The sequence below is a fragment of the Muscardinus avellanarius genome, assembly GCF_963383645.1.
Source record: "Muscardinus avellanarius genome assembly, chromosome: 15".
In the NCBI taxonomy this organism is placed as follows: Eukaryota; Metazoa; Chordata; class Mammalia; order Rodentia; family Gliridae; genus Muscardinus; species Muscardinus avellanarius.
The window spans coordinates 56,762,334-56,779,965 of record NC_137801.1 but is presented as its reverse complement, the minus strand read 5'-3'; the positions used below and the strand labels follow the sequence as shown (position 1 = coordinate 56,779,965).

At 40.6% G+C, this 17,632-nt stretch overlaps 1 protein-coding gene across 2 annotated transcripts in view; it reads left to right on the top strand.

Moving 5' to 3' along the window:
- Window positions 1–17,632, top strand: part of XPO1 (exportin 1) — a gene marked incomplete at both ends in the record, with an annotated part of 73,662 nt that overhangs the window by 31,214 nt on the left and 24,816 nt on the right. For both annotated transcript variants that reach the window (XM_080711497.1, XM_080711496.1), the window contains 3 exons: window positions 13,795–13,856; window positions 14,437–14,481; window positions 16,686–16,867. In XM_080711497.1, coding sequence (XP_080567623.1) covers window positions 13,795–13,856; window positions 14,437–14,481; window positions 16,686–16,867 — 289 coding nt within the window. The remainder of the gene's footprint in view (window positions 1–13,794; window positions 13,857–14,436; window positions 14,482–16,685; window positions 16,868–17,632) is intronic.

Below are 17,632 nucleotides of genomic sequence, written 5' to 3'. Positions count from 1 at the left end.
AAAAAGTTTATACATGTTATATACAGCATTTATTTGCTGTGTATGTGCATATGTGTGTTTTACTGGGATTGAACCATTATTCCTTCAAGATATATACCTCTAGCCCTTTTTATCTTTTTTTTATTTTCCCATGGCACTGGGGATTGAACCCATAGACATCCTACCTCTGAGCTAAACCCCAAGCCCAATTTTTATTCTCATTTGGAAACAGTCTCACAATAAGTTGAGGATGTCCTTGCCAAGTTGTTGAGGCTGTCTTTGAACCTGCAATCCTCCTGTTTCGGCCTCTCAAGTACTGGGATTACAAGAGTATACCACCACGGCTTGCTTATTTTTTGTTTTGAAATGGCATCTCACTAGGTTTTAGAGGCTGCTCTTGAATCTGTAACTCTCTGTAACTCTTCTGCCTCAATCTCCCAAATCCTGGAATTACAGGCTTGTTCACTTCGCCCTGTAATTTTACTTTCTTATTAAAGGTTGAATAAAACTTAATTGTATGTGTGTATCATTTTGTTTATTCATTATTGGTGGATGTTTGTATTGTTTTGTCTTTTTACCATAAAGTATAATGCTGCTATAAGTTTTAATAGCATGTTCATATCTTGCACTGGTTCATTCCATACCTTTTTGAGTTCTTAAACTGGTTTAAGAATGATGAGTGTAAGCCGGGTGTGGTGGCGCACGCTTGTAATCCCTGTGCTTGGGAGGCTGAGACAGGAGGATTGTGCAGGTTCGAAGCCAGCCTCAGCTGGCTTAAGAGACCCTGTCTCCAAATAAAATATAAAATAGGTTTGGGAGTGTAGCCCAGAGGTAGAGGGCCCCTGGGTTCCATCCTCAGTACCACCAAAAAAAAAAAAAAATTGATGAGTGTAAGGGGGGTATGGTGGCGCACGCTTGTAATCCCAGCATTCAGGAGGCTGAGACCGGAGAATCACAGTTTGCTGACAGCCTCAGCTACTTAGGCCCTCCGCAACTCAGTGAGACCCTGTTTCAAAATAAAGAATAAAAGATAGGGCAGGGGCTGTAGCTTGGAGGTCCGATGCCCCTGCGTTCCATCCCCAGACCTGCAAAAAAAAATAATAATAATGAGTGTAGATCCAGGGGTAGTGGCCAATCCAAATAAAATATGAAATAGGTCGGGGCGTAGCCTGGTGGTAGAGGCCCCTGGGTTTCATCTCCAGGACTATTAAAAAAAAAAAAAGATGAGTGTAGCTGGATGTGATGGTACATGTTTGTCATCCCAGTACTCAGGAGGCTGAAAAGGAGAATTGCAGGTTCGTGGCCAGCCTTGGCAACTTAGCAAGGCTCCAACAACCTAGGGAAACCCTGTGTCAAAACAGAAAATGGAGGACGGTGTGGCTTGATCCCCAGCACCACAGGGGGGAAAAAAAAGGAATCCAGGTACTGTAGCAGGCACCTGTTGTACTAACTTCTTGGGAGGCTGAGGCAGGAGGATCACTTGAGTCTAAGTAGTTTGAGGCAGTCTGGGCAACATAGCCATACACGTTTATTTTTTTGTATTTATTTATTTATTTATTTTTGTGGGTCTGGGGATGGAATCCAGGGGCATTTGACCTCCGAGCTACACTCCCTGCCCTAGTTTTATTCTATAATTTGAAACAGGGTCTCACTAAGTTGCGGGGGGCCTCCCTTAGTAGCTGAGGCTCTCTGCAAACCGGGATCCTCTGGTCTCAGCCTCCCGAATGCTGGGATTACAAGTGTGCACCACCACGCCCGGCTTATATTTAATTGGGAAATAGGGTCACACTAAGTTGCTGAGAGCCTCACTAAGTAGCTGAGGCTGGCTTCGAACCTGTGCTATCCTCCTGTCTCAGCCTCCCAAGCGCTGGGATTATAAGCGTGTGCCGCCATACCCGGTGACATGTCTCAATAAATAATATAAGGAATGTAGAGATACATTCTTAAAGTGTCTGAACATGTAGGACTAATTAATGATCTGGTTTTAGCCTGTCTTTTGGAGGCCTATGTTATAAACCCCTGCTATATTTTTATTTTGGTAGAGGATTGAACCCAGATGCATTCTATCTCAAGCTATACCTCTAGCCAGATTTTATTTCTTACTTGGAAACAAGGTCTCACTAAATTGTAAAGTGCCTCCCTAAGTCACTAAGGCTGTCTTTGAACCCTTGGTCCTTTTGTCTCAGCCTCTGAGAGCTCCTGTTTTAGAATTGTTTAGGTATTTGTCTCCATTTGACCATGTATTTGTTCTCACAACTATTTAATTGTGTGAAGAGTAGAAACAATACTAGATGTTTCTCCAGTCTCCAGGTATGTAGGAAGAGAAAGCATAACTTTTTTTTTTTTTTTAAATTTTGTGGTTCTGGGCATCGAGGCCAAATGGATGCTAGACAAGCTGTTTACCATTTAGCTACATTACCAGCCCAAGTACTGTATTTTAGTGACCATCTTTGAAAGGTGTGGGGCTGTAGCTATGACTCATGATCTTCTCAGACTCCCAAGTACTGGGATTACAAGGTTCACAGCCAGCCTCAACTAGTGAGGCCCTCCACAACTTAGTGAAACCCTGTCCCAGAAAGAATTAAAAATAGGACTGGGTTGTACCTCAGAGGTAGAATGCTCCTAGGTTCAATCCCCAGTTACACAACAACAAAAAGAAGGGAATAATGGTATTATAGTATATTGCAATAGTATTTGTTCCTTGGTAAAGAATTTTAGTTACTATTCATGTGGGTGATGACTCACTCCTTTAATCCTGGTATTTGGGAGGCTGAGACAGGATCCAAGGTTCCAATCCACCTTGGCAGTTTATTGAGGTCTTCGGCAACTTAGATCCTGTTTTTTACTTTATCATTAAGGATCTTAATATTTGCAATGCATTCCCAGGGGATAGTTCTTATTGTGTAACTTGCAAGATGTGATATATATCTTTTAAATGAACAAACTCAGGTTCTGGCATATTCTGATAAGCACTTGGCTATACCCCAGTAGAGATTTTTTGTTGTTGTGCATGTTGAGAGTCAGATCTTGAAAGTTTTTTGGTTATTAGAATGCCAGTAGCTAGCTGGGCGTGGTGGCTCACGCTTGTAATCCTAGTACTTGGGAGGCTGAGACAGGGATTGTGCAGGTTTGAGGCCAGCCTCAGCTACTTAGTGAGAACTTGTTTCCAAATAAAGTATAAAATAGGTCTGGGAGTATAGACCAGCGATAGAAAGTCCCTGGGTTCCATCATCAGTACCACAGAAATAAATAAATAAATAAGTAAATAAGTAAGTAAATAAATAAGTAAATGAATAAGAATGCCAATAACTAAAGGGTTCAGCATACGAATGCTTTGAAAATCTTTTTTTTCCATTAGTACTAGAGTATGCGCCCAGGAGAATTCTCTGCTTAGCTATATCCTCAGCCCACTATGCCCTTTTTGAACTGATCTTCTCTCAACTTTACTAACTAGCTAGAATTACAGGCATTCATGTGCCACTGCCTCTGACCAATTTCCACAGCCTTAAAACTACAATTCTAGCAGGGTCTGGTAGCCCATGCTTTTAATCCCAGTATGTTGGAGACTGGGATTACAAGTGTGTGCTAACGTGTCTGGCTCTTGCTCTTTATATTAAGTTTAATATCTACTACAACATATCCTAGTATACTTTCTGAATAATTGAAAAAATATCTTTTTAGATTAATAAGATTTTTATTGAATGTGAAGTCTTCAGGGTTAGAGCTTTGTTTAAAGACTGTGGTACTCGGGCATAATGGTGCACGCTTGTAATCCCCGCGTTTAGGAGCTTGAGACAGCAGGATCGCACGGGTTCGAAGCCAACCTCAGCTAATTAGTGAGGCTCTCAGCAACTTAGACCCTATTTCCAAATAAAATATAAAATAGGTCTGGGAGTAGAGCCTGGAGGTAGAAAGCCCTTGGGTTTCCACCCTTAGTACCACCAAAAAAATTTGTACTGAGGATTGAACCCAGAAGATTCTACCTCCAAGCTACAAACCCAGCCCTATTTTATTTTTATTTTGAAACTGTCTCACTAGGTGGATTAGAGGCTCACTACTTTTTTCAGATCTGGGGATGGAACTCAGGGGCATTCAACCTCCGAGCTACACCTCCTGCCCTACTTTTTCTTGTTTTTTATTTTGAAACCAGGTCTCAATGAGTTGCAGAGGACCTCACTAAGTAGCTGAGGCTGTCCGCGAACCACAATCCTCCGGTCTCAGCCTCCCAAATGCTGGGATTACAAGTGTGGGTCACCACGGCTGGCTAGGGGCTCACTACTTACTAACACTGCCTTAAACCTGCTATCCTCCTGTCTTAGCCTTTCAAGTACTGGGACTGCAATATGTACAACCACAACCGATTGTTTTATTTTTTATTTGTATTTATTTATTTATTTATTTTGGTGGTACTGGGGGTGGAACCCAGAGGCTTTCTACCTCCGCGCTATACTTGCAGACCTTTTTTATATTTTATTTGGAAACGGGGTCTCACTAAGTTGCTGAAAGCCTCACTAAGTAGCTGAGGCTGGCTTCGAACCTGTTGCGATCCTCCTGTCTCAGCCTCCCAAGTGTGGGGATCACAAGCATGCGCTAGCACGCCGGAGTACATTTTGTAACTGACAGTCACTAATTCATTTGAAACATATTAAAAGATACCAGGAATGTGTTTATCTGACATCTCATTTTCTGTCGAATCACACTCATACTGAGCTCTCTGCATTGACAAGCATTTGGATTTTATATTTTCACAGGTATTAACATCATTGGCTTGCTTATTTATTTAGGGTTCTCAGGATTGAACCGAGGGACATTGCTATACCCCTATCCCTGTTTATTTGGAAATAAAAGTCTCACTAAGTTGCTGTTAGCCTCACTAAATTGCTGAGGCTATCTTTGTAACTGTAATCTTCTCTCCCCCTCCAAAGTACTATAATTACAGTCATGGGCCATCATGGTTGGATTTTTTTCTTTTTCTTTTTCTTTTTTTTTTTTAGTACTGTGGATGGAAGGGTGGGGGTCATTCTACCTCCAAGCTATAACCCCAGCCCTATTTTTTATTCTTTATTTTGAAACAGGGTCTCACTGAGTTTGCAAAGGGCCTTGCTAAGTAGTAGATGAGGCTGTCCTCATAATGTGATCCTCCTGTCTCAGTTTACTAAATGCTGGGATTACAAACATGCACCTCAACACCTGGAAAGCTTTTATTATTTATTTTGAAACTGGGTGTAAGTTGTAGGGGCTGGCCTCAAACCTTTGATCCTCTTGTCTCAGCCTCCCAAGTACTGAGATTATAGGCATGTGCCACCATTCCCAATTTATCCGTGTTTGCGCTCCCCTTTTTTGTAGTACTTGAGATGGAACCCAGGGACATTCTACCTCCAAGCCACACCCCTAACCCTATTTTTTACTCTTTATTTTGAAACAATTTCATTGAATTGCAGAGGACCTCACTAAATAAAAGCTGAGGCTAGAGGGACATGATTGAGACCTTTTCGTCAAAATGTTTTTGTGGTTGACGCACTGTATCCTCAAGTTCTAAATTTGTGGATTCAAGCAATCACAGATCAGAAATTTTTTTAAAACCTAAAGAATGTTGCAATGCAGCCATTTAAATAACATTTGCCTGTTAACTTGGAATTTTATCATTAGCTTATTTATTTATTTATTTATTTATTTATTTATTTATTTATTTTGGTGGTCCTGGGGGTGGAACCCAGAGGCTTTCTACCTCTGGGCTATACTCCCAGACCTTTTTTATATTTTATTTGGAAACAGGGTCTCACTAAGTAGCTGAGGCTGGCTTCGAACACGTGCGATCCTCCTGTCTCAGCCTCCCAAGCACAGGGATTACAAGCCTGCGCCACCACACCCGGCTATCATGAGCTAATTTAAGGGAAGATGCAACTATTCAAATATTACGCTATTCTGTATATAGGACATGAGTATTAGGATTTGGGATATTAAAGGGCTCTGCCTCCTAAATGCTAGGATTACAAGCATGAGCCACCATGCCTTGGTTTAGCTCCCTTTTAATATAAGAATCACACTAAGCTGGGTGTGGTGATACCATCTTGTAATCTCAGCATTTAGGAGGCTGAGACAGGAGGATCGCTCAAGGACAGCCTCAGCTACTCAATGAGGCCCTTTGCAACTCAGTGAGACCCTGTTTCAAAATAATAAAAAATTAGGCTAGGGGTGTAGCTCTGAGGTAGAATTCCCCTAGGTTCATTCCCCAGCACCACATTAAAAACGTGTCTGTCTCTCTGTATTTTATAGCGATAGTTACTCATCTTAGACCTTTGAGGGGGTGGATACTGGTGAATACAAGGACATTCTACCTCCAAGCAACATCCCAATCCTTTTTACTTTTTTGCTTTGAAACAAGGTCTCTCTTAAGTTGCTGAAGGACTTTACTAAGTTGCTGAGGCTGTCCTTGAACCTGCAATCCTATCCTTTTGTTTTAGCCTCTCAAGTACTGGAATAACAGTTGTATGGCACCATGCCTGGCTTTTTAAATTTTTTTATTTGGTGTTTGTTTTTAGTAATTTATATATAAGGAAGAGTCAACACTAGGAAAATTATTTTTAGTTAGATTTAGTTGAAATTAAATAACACATAGAAAATAATTTGTGGTGGCGCACGCTTGTAATCCCAACATTCTGGAGGCTGAGACCAGAGGATTGCAGTTACTCAGTGAGGCCCTCTGTAACTTTGTGTGATCCTGTTTCAAAAAAAGAATAAAATATAGGCCAGGTGTGGTGGTGCACGCTTGTAATCCACACTCTTGTAATCCCTGTGCTTGGGAGGCAGAGACAGGAGGATCATACAGGTTCGAAGCCAGTCGTGCTGGCTTACAAGACCTTGTTTCCAAATAAAAATATTTTTAAAAAATAGGTCTGGGAGTGTAGCCTGGAGGTAGAAGGGCTTCCAGGAACCCCAGTACCACCAAAAAATAAATAAATAAAATATAGGGTAGGGGGTGTAGCATAGAGGTCATATGTCCCTGGGTTTCATCTCCAGACCCACACAAAAAAAAGAATTTGTAGTAAAGTATAATTGTAAAGCTGAGATTATTGCGTGGATTAAAGCAAAGTAATTGTTAAAATTTAATACACAATTAAACATAAAATTAAGAAGTTAAGAAAAGTGTAAGATTGAGATGAGGTGTGGTGGCACATACTTGTAATCTCATTATTTGGGTAGGATGAGATCTTCAAGCTAATCTCAGCAACGCTGTGAGCCCCTCAAATACAGCAATAACCTATTTCAAAATAAAATTGTAAAGGGGTGGCTGGGTGTGGTGGCACATGCTTGTAATCCCAGCAATTGGGAGGGAGGCTGAGACTGGAGGATGGTGGTTCGCAGACAGCCTCAGCTACTTAGTGAGACCCTTTACAAACTTAGTGAGACCCTGTTTCAAATTAAAGAATAAAAAATAGAGCAGGGAGTATAGCTCGGAGGACGAATGCTCCTGGGTTCCATCCCAGCTACCCCCCTCTCATACATATACACACACACAAAAGTAAAGGGCTCAGTAGAAGGCTTCTGAGTTCTATCCTCAGTATCAAAAGGGGGGGGGGGGTGAAAGCCCTTATATTTTTATTTTGCCCTCCCTTTTTTGATACAAAGGATTGAGCCCAGGGACTGTCTGCTTCCAGGCTACATCCTTGCATGTCTTTTTTGTTTTAAAACAGGATCTGCCAGGGTATCTTGCCAAGCTGCTGAGGCTTACCTCAAGCCTTTGATTCTCCTATTTTAGTATCCCAAACACCAGAATTATAGGCCTTTGCCACCATTCCCAGGTAAAAACTATGTTAATCTGAGTTTGGTGGTGCACACTTATAATCCTAGTACTTGGGAGACTGAGGCAGAATCAGACATTCGAAGACACCCTCTGCAACGGAACAAGACTCATCCACCTATTGAGATCCTGTTTTTTATGTGTGGTTTGTTTTTGCTTCTGTTTTTTGCTGGTCTGGGGATGGAACCCAGGGACATTGGACTTCCAAGCTACACTCCCTGCCCTACTTTTTATTCTTTATTTTGAGACAGGGTCTCACTAAGTTACAGAAGGCCTCGCTAAGTAGCTGCTGAGGTTGTCGGCAAACGAAGATCCTCCGTCTCAGCCCCCCAAATGCTGGGATTACAAGTGTGCGCCACCTAGGCTACTTAGTGAGGCCCTCTGCAATTTAGTGAAACACTGTTTCTAAATAAAAGAGTAAAATAGGCTGGGGGGAGAGCTGTGTGTGGTGGCACAAGTTTGTAATCCCAGTGCTTGGGAGGCTGAGACAGGAGGATCACACAGGTTCAACGCCAGCCTCAGCTACTTAGTGAGGTTCTCAGCAACTTAGTGAGACCCTGTTTCCTAATAAAGTATAAAATAGGTTTGGGAGTGTAGCCCAGAGGTAGAAAGCCTCTGGATTCCACCCCCAGTACCACCAAAAATAATAATAGGCTGGGGGTGTATAACTCAGGGGTAAAATGTCCTTCAGTTTAATCCTACCCACCCAGAACCTCCCCACAAATATTAAAAGTACCCTTAATTTGTATCCTCAAAGCATTTTTTTTTACTTGGAAGTAATTTTAGAATTACAGAAAAATTGTGTTAGTATTGAAAATTTCCTTAGACCCTTCCTTCCCTTCAATCAATCATATTCATGAGTTAATGGAACCATGATATAATTATCAAAAAAAATTTTACACATTTTTTTCATACAGTTCCTTTTCTGTTCTTCATTATGTTTACTGTTTCATTAGTCTCTTCTTTGGGGGAGGGGTAATGAATCCAGGACTTCACACGATAGGCAAACACTCAGTTTGGGATTGTTTTCCTGTGATTAGTTTAAGTTTCTGTGCTTTTTGTGTGTGTGTATGTGGTACTGGGGGTGGGACCCAGGGGCATTCTACCTCCTAGCTACACACCCAGCCTTGTTTTCTATTCTTAATTTTGAAACAGGGTTTCACTAAGGGCCTCACTAAGTAGCTGAGGTTGTTCGTGAACTGCAGCTCTCCTTTCTCAGTCTGAGACAGGATTGAAGGTTTCAGGCCAGAATGGATAATTTTAGGAGGGAAATTCTAAGCAACCTAGCAAGACACTGTTTAAAAACAAAACTAAAAAGCCAGGTGTGGTGACACACACTTGTAATCCCTGCGCTTGGGAGGCTGAGACAGGAGGATCGCACAGGTTCGAGGCCAGCCTCAGTCACTTAGTGAGGCTCTCAGCAACTTAGTGAGATCCTGTTTCCAAATAAAATATAAAATAGGTCTGGGAGTAGAGCCTGGAGGTAGAAAACCCCTGGGTTCCACCCCTAGTACCACCAAAAAAAAAAATAATAGTAATAGTAATAATAATAATAACAACAAAACTAAAAATACGGCTGGGGTTACAATTTGAAGGTAGAAAGCTCCTGGGCTCCAATCTTTTAGTACTGCCGCATGTGCGTGTGTGCAAAATTGCATACACACCTTTCCCCCAAAATGAAAACACCATAAAAATTGTATTCTTTTCAGTCAGTGTTAAATATAAGTGATGTATTTTCATTTATATTTAATCTTTACCCTGTGATTATGATAGTATTGTCTTCCTTCTCTCTGTGTTAGTGATTCAACCTAGGGGCTTTGTACCTCTGGGTGTAATTTGTGTGTGTGTGATATGGGAAATGGAACCTAGGGGCATTCTACCTCAAAAAAGCTATACTCCCAGCCTGATTTTATTGTTTTATTTTCATTATTTTTTTTTTTTTTATGTATGTTGTCCATAAGAGTTTTTATTGTGTCCTTTGCCTAGGGCTGACTTTTCATTTAATTATTAAGCACTTTTAATTCACCCTTTCTTTCTTTTTTTTTTTTTTTTTTTATGTGGTGGTTTTTGGTTTTGGTTTTGGTGGTGGTGGTAATACTGGGAATAGAATCCAGGGGTCTTCTACCTCCAGGCTACACTTCCAGATCTATTTCATATTTTATTTGGAAACAGGGTCTCTTAAGCCAACTAAGGCTGGCTTCAAACCTGCGCAATCCTCCTGTCTCAGCCTCCCAAGCATGGGGGTTACAAGTGTGCACCACCACGCCTGGCTAATTCACCCATTTATTTTGTTTATAACTTTTAACATAAGAAAATTTGGGCCTGGCATAGTGGCACATACCTGTAATCCCAGTATTTGAGAAGAACAGCACCAAGTAGTGATAATCTCATCAACTTAACATGTGCCTGTTTTAAAAATAAAAAAGCCATACATGGTGGCACACACTTGTAATCCCTGCACTTGGGAGGCTGAGACAGGAGGATCATGCAGGTTCAAAGCGAGCCTCAGCTACTTAGTGAGGCTCTCAGCAACTTAGCGATACCCTGTTTCCAAATTAAATATAAAAAATAGTTCAGGGAGTATACCCCAGAGGTAGAAGGCCTCTGGGTTCCATCCCAAGTATCATGATGGACGGACGGACGGACGGAAGGAAGGGCTGGAGTGTAGCTCATAAGTAGAATGCCCTTGGCTTCGATCCTCAGTGTGTGTGTGTGTGTGTGTGTGTGTGTGTGTGTGTGTGTGCATTTTATATATATCCTCATATATATGTATATATATATATTCTTGCAGTCACATACTTAACAATTGTTTAAGCATTTCTCATGCAGTGTGAATTGGTACAATTTGCCATTAGATTTTTCTTTGATAAATCTCTCTTATTGGGCTTTACTGTACTATTAAAATTTTCCACAATTAGGAAAGCATTTTCATAATTAGTGGGGTTTTTTCCCCCGTGGGGGACATGAGAAATGTCCAGTTTTATTGTAGTAATAGAAATTGTATTTTAAGTCCCAGTTAGGGGAACCATAGTTTGAACTAGCAAATTTAGCCAGGCATGGTGGCACACACTTGTAATCTTAGCATTTGGGAGGCTGAGACAGGACCGGGTTCATGGCCAGCCTTAGCTACTTCGTAGGCCCTTTGCAACTTAGTGAGACCCTGTTTCAAAATATAGGGCTGGGGAGTGTGGCTCAGAGGTAGAGTGCTTCTGGTTTCCATCCCCAGTACCTCAAAAAAGATAAAATGAAAATAAATATAGTAATTTTAGTTCATAAAAGTTACTGGTTACTACACCTGGCATGGTGGCGCACGCTTGTAATCCCAGCATTAGGGAGGCTGAGACCGGAGAATCGTGGTTCTCAGATAGCATCAGGTACTTAGTGAGGCCCTGTCTCAAAAATAAAAATATAGGAAGCCGGGCGTGGTGGTGCCCACTTGTAATTTCAGCATTGGGGAGGCTGACACCGGAGGATCATGGTTCATGTACAGCCTCAGCTATACACTGAGGCCTTCTGTAACTTAGTGAGACCATGTTTCAAAATAAAGAATAAAAAATAGGGCAGGGGGTGTTAGCTTATTGGGTCGAATGCCCCTGGGTACCATCCCCAGACCGGCAAAAAAAAAAAAAAAAAGAAAAAGAAAAAAAAGATAGGGTTGGGGATGTAACTCAGAGGTAGAATGCCCCTGGATTCCATGTCATGAAAATTTGATTCTAGCATGTTTTGAATTTGAGAGGTTATGCTTTACACATCAAATTTAAACAAGCCCTGAATATTGAAAATGTTCCTAACGTATTTGGTGTGAAGCGCTAAATCAAACATGGGGGCCTTTTTTTTTTTTTTTTTTTGCATTGGGTGTTGAACCTATGTTTGTTTTGTTTGCTTTTGTGGGTCTGGGGATGAAACCCAGGGGCATTTGACCTCTGAGCTATACCTCCTGCCCTATTTTTTTTTTCTTTATTTTGAAACAATCTCACTCAATTGCAGATGGCCTCACTAAGTAGCTGAGACTCTCCACGAACCACGATCCTCCTATCTCAGCCTCCCGAATGCTGGGATTAAAAGCGTGTGACACCATGCCCAGCTGAAGCCCTGGGGTTTTCTACCTCTGAGTTACACTGCCAACCCTTTTTTTACTTAGAGTCTAATGAAGCTGCCCTGTTGGCCTTGAGCTTGTGGTCTTCCTGTCTCAACTGGGATTACAGGTGTACACCACCTCACCTAGCTACATGTGAGAATATTTGTAATCCATAATCTTAATGTCATTGGCAATATTTTTTTAATTCAGGATGGTGCCTCAGACAGTTTAGGTGTGTTAATATAGGTGTATTCCAGTGATTTCTGCGTGTGTGTCAGTGGTATGAATGTAGTTACTAGTGAAGGGTCTATCTACCTTCCACCTACGCCCCCAGGCTTTTGCCAAACTCTGTTATTTCTATTTAGAAAAAGGGTCTCGATAGGTTGATAAGAATATTACTACTTTATGAGGCTGTTCTAAAACTTAGGATCCTCCTGTCTCAACCTCAGAGTACTGAAGTGATATGACTTAAAGATTGGCTAAAGCTGGGTTTAGTGGTACAAATGTGTAATTTCACTACTTAAGAGACTGACAGGATTGCAGGTTTAAGGACAGTATCAGCAAGAAGTGAGACTCTCATCAACCTAATGGGATCTTGTTTAAAATTTTAAAATAAAGCTTAAAGTGTAGCTCAGGTATAGAATGTCTCCAGATTCATTCCCACCAAAAAAAGTTAAAACCTTTGTAATACATTTGATTATCATGACCTAGAATAATCAGATTCTCAAATATAAAAATATAGAGATTAAAGATTGATTATCTTTATTGTTTAAAGACTATATGGTGGTATTACTATATCATCAGATATAAAAACTTAGTTCCTGCTGGACATGGTAAACCATGCCTGTAATCCCAGGCACTCTGGGGTCTTAACGCAGAAGGACCCCAAGTCTGAAGCCATCATTAACGCTTTAGTGAGATGTAGGATTATAGGCATCGACCAGCAAGCCCAGCCCAGGATAGTAATTCTGTTTGTTTGTTTTTGGTTTGTTTTGGTTTGGTGTGTGTGTGTGTATGTGGCACTGGGGTTGAGGCATTATACCTCTTATCTGTGGCCCTAGCCCTATTTTATTTCTTATATGGAAACAGTCTTTTTCGATTTGCGGAGGACCTTGTTAAGTTTCTGAGGCTGGCTTTGAACCTGCAATCCTCCTGTATCAGCCTCCCCAAGGCTGGGATTACTAGGGTGCATCACCACAGCTAGCCCAAGGTAGTAATTCTTGTTTTTGTTTTTTGTGGTAATGGGGAATGAACCTAGGGACATTCTACCTCTGAGATATACCCCCCAACCCTAATTTTATTCATTATTTTTGAAACAGGTCCTCACTTAGTGGTTGACGCTGGCCTTGAACTTGTGATTGTGATCCTCCTGTCTCAGCCTCCCAAGTACTGGGATTACATGCATGTGCTGCCACACCTGGTCCCAAGAGAGTAATTCTGAAGCCTGTATTCCATTAAAAGTTAATGGGGCACATAGTTGTAATCCCATTTCTTGGGAAGCGGAGACCGGAGGATCAGCAACTAAGTGAAATCCTGTTTCCAAATAAAATATCAAATAGACCTGGGAGTGTAGCCTGGAGGTAGAAGGACCCTGGGTTCCATCCCCAGTCCCATGACTATGAAAGAATGAATGAATGTATGTATGTTAATGAAATGCTATCTAGAAAGTGTGAATAGTACAATACATTTGTTGGCTTTGTTTTATTGTTTGCTAGTTAGAGTGTGGGGTTTGTTAGTGTGAGGGTCATCAGTCCCAGGCCATTGATTGTCTCATGCTAATTAGCCAAGGCCCAGTTACAGAGCTATATATAAAGCCATAATGGGGGGATACCCACAATGGTGCTAGGATTAAGAGTCTATTGTTTATTTTATACTTACTTCCCTAGGTTCTGGAGATTTATTATCATGTCATAAAAAGATCCATTTTTTTTCACAGGAATAAAAAAGTATGTTGTTGGCCTCATTATCAAGACATCATCTGACCCAACTTGTGTAGAGGTATGAGGAATTTTTTTTTTTTTTGAGATTATTTTTAAGAAAGAATTGCTTAAATATTTTTGTTGTGACTAGAATTTACTTTATCATATATTTAAAAATAAATAGTTAAGCCAGGCATGGTGGCGCATGTGTGTAATCCCCTCACCTGGGAGGTGGAGACAGGAGGATCACGCTGGTTCGAAGCCAGCCTCTCTGGCTTAAGAGACCCTGTTTCCAAATAAAAATATAAAATAGGTCTGGGAGTGTAGCCCGGAGGTAGAAGGGTTTCCAAGAACCTCAGTGCCACCAAATAATAATAATAATAAATAGTTAATAGCTGGCTGTGGTTGCCCACACTTGTAATCCCAGCATTTGGGAAGCTGAGACAGGAGGGTTGCAGTTCACGAACAGCCTCCGCTTCTTAGGTCCTTTTCAACTCATTGAGACCCTGTTTAAAAACAAAAAATAAAAAGTAGGACTGGGGGTGCAGGTTCCATCCCCAGTACTGCAATATATATATGGTTATTAACAGATATCCACATTATTTCCCAAAAGAATTTCCTATGCTCTCATTTAATCTAACCTTTTTCATTTCTCTCAGAAGGAGAAGGTGTATATCGGGAAATTAAATATGATACTTGTTCAGGTAAGTTTCAAATTAACTATTTTTCTCAGAATAATTAAATTCTTCAATTATGCTTTTACTGCTTGATACATTTTCAAACCTACTTTATGAAATTACATAGATTTAACATCTTGCAGAAGTAATGAGTATAGCCTAACAACTCTGATCACTGTCTCCTTTGTTAATTGGCTCCATATTGGAGTCTTGTTAAAGTATTGTTATTTCTAGCTCATTTTCTTATGTTCATGTCACTGTACTTTTTACTTACATGTGGCCTATCTCTAATTCATTTATTCTGGATTTTTTTTTTGTGTGTGTGTGTGTGTGTGTGTGTGTGTGTGTGTGTGTGTGTGGTACTAGGTGTGGAACCCAGAGGCTTTCTACCTCTGGGCTATACTCCCAGCCCTATTTTTTATATTTTATTTGGAAACAGGGTCTCACTAAGTTGATGAGAGCCTCACTAAGTAGCTGAGGCTGGCTTCAAACTTGCGCGATCCTCCTGTCTCAGCCTCCCAGGCGCGGGGGTTACAAGTGTGCGCCACCACGCCTGGCTTAATTTTTATTTTGAAACAGGATTTTGCCAACTTGCTGCGACTGGCCTCAAACTATTGTGCCTTATATTTTTTTCAGAGAAGAAAGCTATTGATCACTTAACAGATCCTATTAGATGATGTCTAGAAAACCTTCATGTCGTAAGCCAGGTTTTTTCAAGATGTGTAGTCAAACTTAAAAATCTATTGCAGCTGGGCGTGGTGGTACCCGCTTGTAATCTCAGCATTTGGGAGGCTGAGACAGGAGGATCACGGTTGGCACCCAGCCTTAGCTACTTAGTGAGGTCTCACTAAATTAGTGAGACCCTGTTTAAAAATAAAGAATAAAAAATAGGACAGGGGTTGTATCTCGGAAGTCGAATGCCCCTGGGTTTCACCCCCAGACCCAAAAAAAAAAAAAAATAGGGCTGGGGCTGTATCTCACAGGTAGAATGCCTCTGGTTCCATCCCCAGTACCACACCAAAAAAAAATAACATTTTTGCTGGACATTGTGGCACACATCTATAGAACCAGTATTTGAGAGACAGGAGGATTGCAAGTTCGAGGCCAGCCTCAGCAATTCTGTTTATTTATTTGATTTTGGGGGTTGAACCCAGAGGCTACACACCCAGCCCAATTTTATTTTTGAAAACAGGGTCTCGGTTACTAAGAACCTTGACAAGGCTGGCTTTGAACCTTTGATTCTCCTGTCTCAGCTTCCCAAATACTAGGATTATGAGTGTGTGTCACCTCACCCAGCTGAGCCTCAGCAATTTAGTGAGACCCTGTTTCAAATATAGGGCTGGGGTATGGCTTGGAGATAGGATGCCCCTGGGTCCAGTTTCTGTTATTTAACCAAAAAAAAGATGCAAATGTAATACATTAAGCTTTTGGTTAAAGAGTCAGTCTGTGATTACAGTACCTCCTTTATCTTTGAGATTTGTTCAGTCTCTACTTTAATCCAAGTATTAGGATGCTAGGAATACAGCTCAGAGGTGGAATACTTTCTTAGCATGGACAAGATCTTGGATTGTATCCCCTGCATAGAATGGAAAGGCTTTTTTAATTCAAGGTGAAGATTTCATTAAATAGAATTTTTTTTTTCTTACTGTATTTTCATGCTGTGGACTGAACTCGGGGACTCAAGTTACATTAGGCAATTAGTCTACCACTTAGCTACACCACTAGACCAGAGCTTGTTTTTTTTTATAAGTCTTTATCACCTAGAATTATATTTTAGAGTTTCCCAGTATTTATACATATCTGTTGCTCATAAACATAAGAGCCAGGTGAGACATTTATTTTAGGATAGTTTATTTAAGGCAGAAAACAGTATCTGATTTATTTACTGACCTGTGTGTTGTGTTGAGAGTGGAAACCTTTCTTGCATTAAAAAAGGAAGAAAGAAAGTTGATATTTTATCACTGCTTTTAAAGTTTTATTTTTCTTTGAGAAGTGAAAAGAAACTAACATTTAAGCTCAGTGTGTAACATTTAAGCACACCAGTAATCTCAGAACTTGAGAAACTGAGATAGTAGGATCTTAGGTTCAAAGCCAGCAGTATAACTTAGTAAGACCCTGTGTCAAATGTGAAAGGGCCAGGGGTTTGTAGATGAGTGGTTCAGCACCACTGGATTCAATCTCCAGTACCACAAAGGGAAAGGAAGAAATTAACATTTTATGTCTTATTTTAGATACTGAAACAAGAATGGCCCAAGCATTGGCCAACTTTTATCAGTGATATTGTTGGAGCAAGTAGGACCAGTGAAAGTCTTTGTCAAAATAATATGGTGATTCTCAAACTCTTGAGTGAAGAAGTGTTTGATTTTTCTAGTGGACAGATAACCCAAGTAAAAGCAAAGCATTTAAAAGATAGGTAAGTAAAACATTGGTTTTAATATGTTTAAATAATATCTCGGCCATGCGTGGTGGCACACACTTAAAATCCCAGCATTTGGGAAACAGAGACCAGAGAATTGTGGTTCAGGGACAGCCTCAGCTATTTAGTGAGGCCCCTCACAACTCAAACCCTGTTTCAAAAATAAAAAACCTAAAAAATAGGGCTGGGGGTGTACCTCTGAGGTAGAATGCCCTGAGTTCCATCCCCAGTACCGGGGGAAAAAAAGCTTTTTTTCTCTATTATTTTCTAGGAAATTAATATAAAGATGTTATAATTATATAAAGGACTGTTTACTGGAATGTTTTAAATCAATTGTAGTGCTTTTTCACTACAAATTAAAAAGTGGTCCTAGCCAGACATGGTGGCGCAAGCTTGTAATCCCAGTACTTGGAAGGCTGAGACAGGAAGATTGCAGGTTGTAGGCCACCCTGAGCTACAAAGTGAGGCCTGCCTAACTTAGTGAGACCTTGTTTCAAAATGAAAAAAAAAAAGTGATGGGTTGAAAAGTATGTGAACTTTAGAAATGTTCTTCAAGAACTGTCTTATGTGGTGTCTATTCAAGCATAGATTCTAAGGAAAGACATCCAAATGTCAACTTACTCTAAATCGCCGCTTTCTGTTGGTTTCCTATTCTTATAGATTTGCCTTTGGTAATAAACCGTCTGAAGAAGATATATAAGAATATTTTCTTCCTTTTGATGGGGAGTACTGGGGATTGAACTCAAGAGTTTTCTACATCTG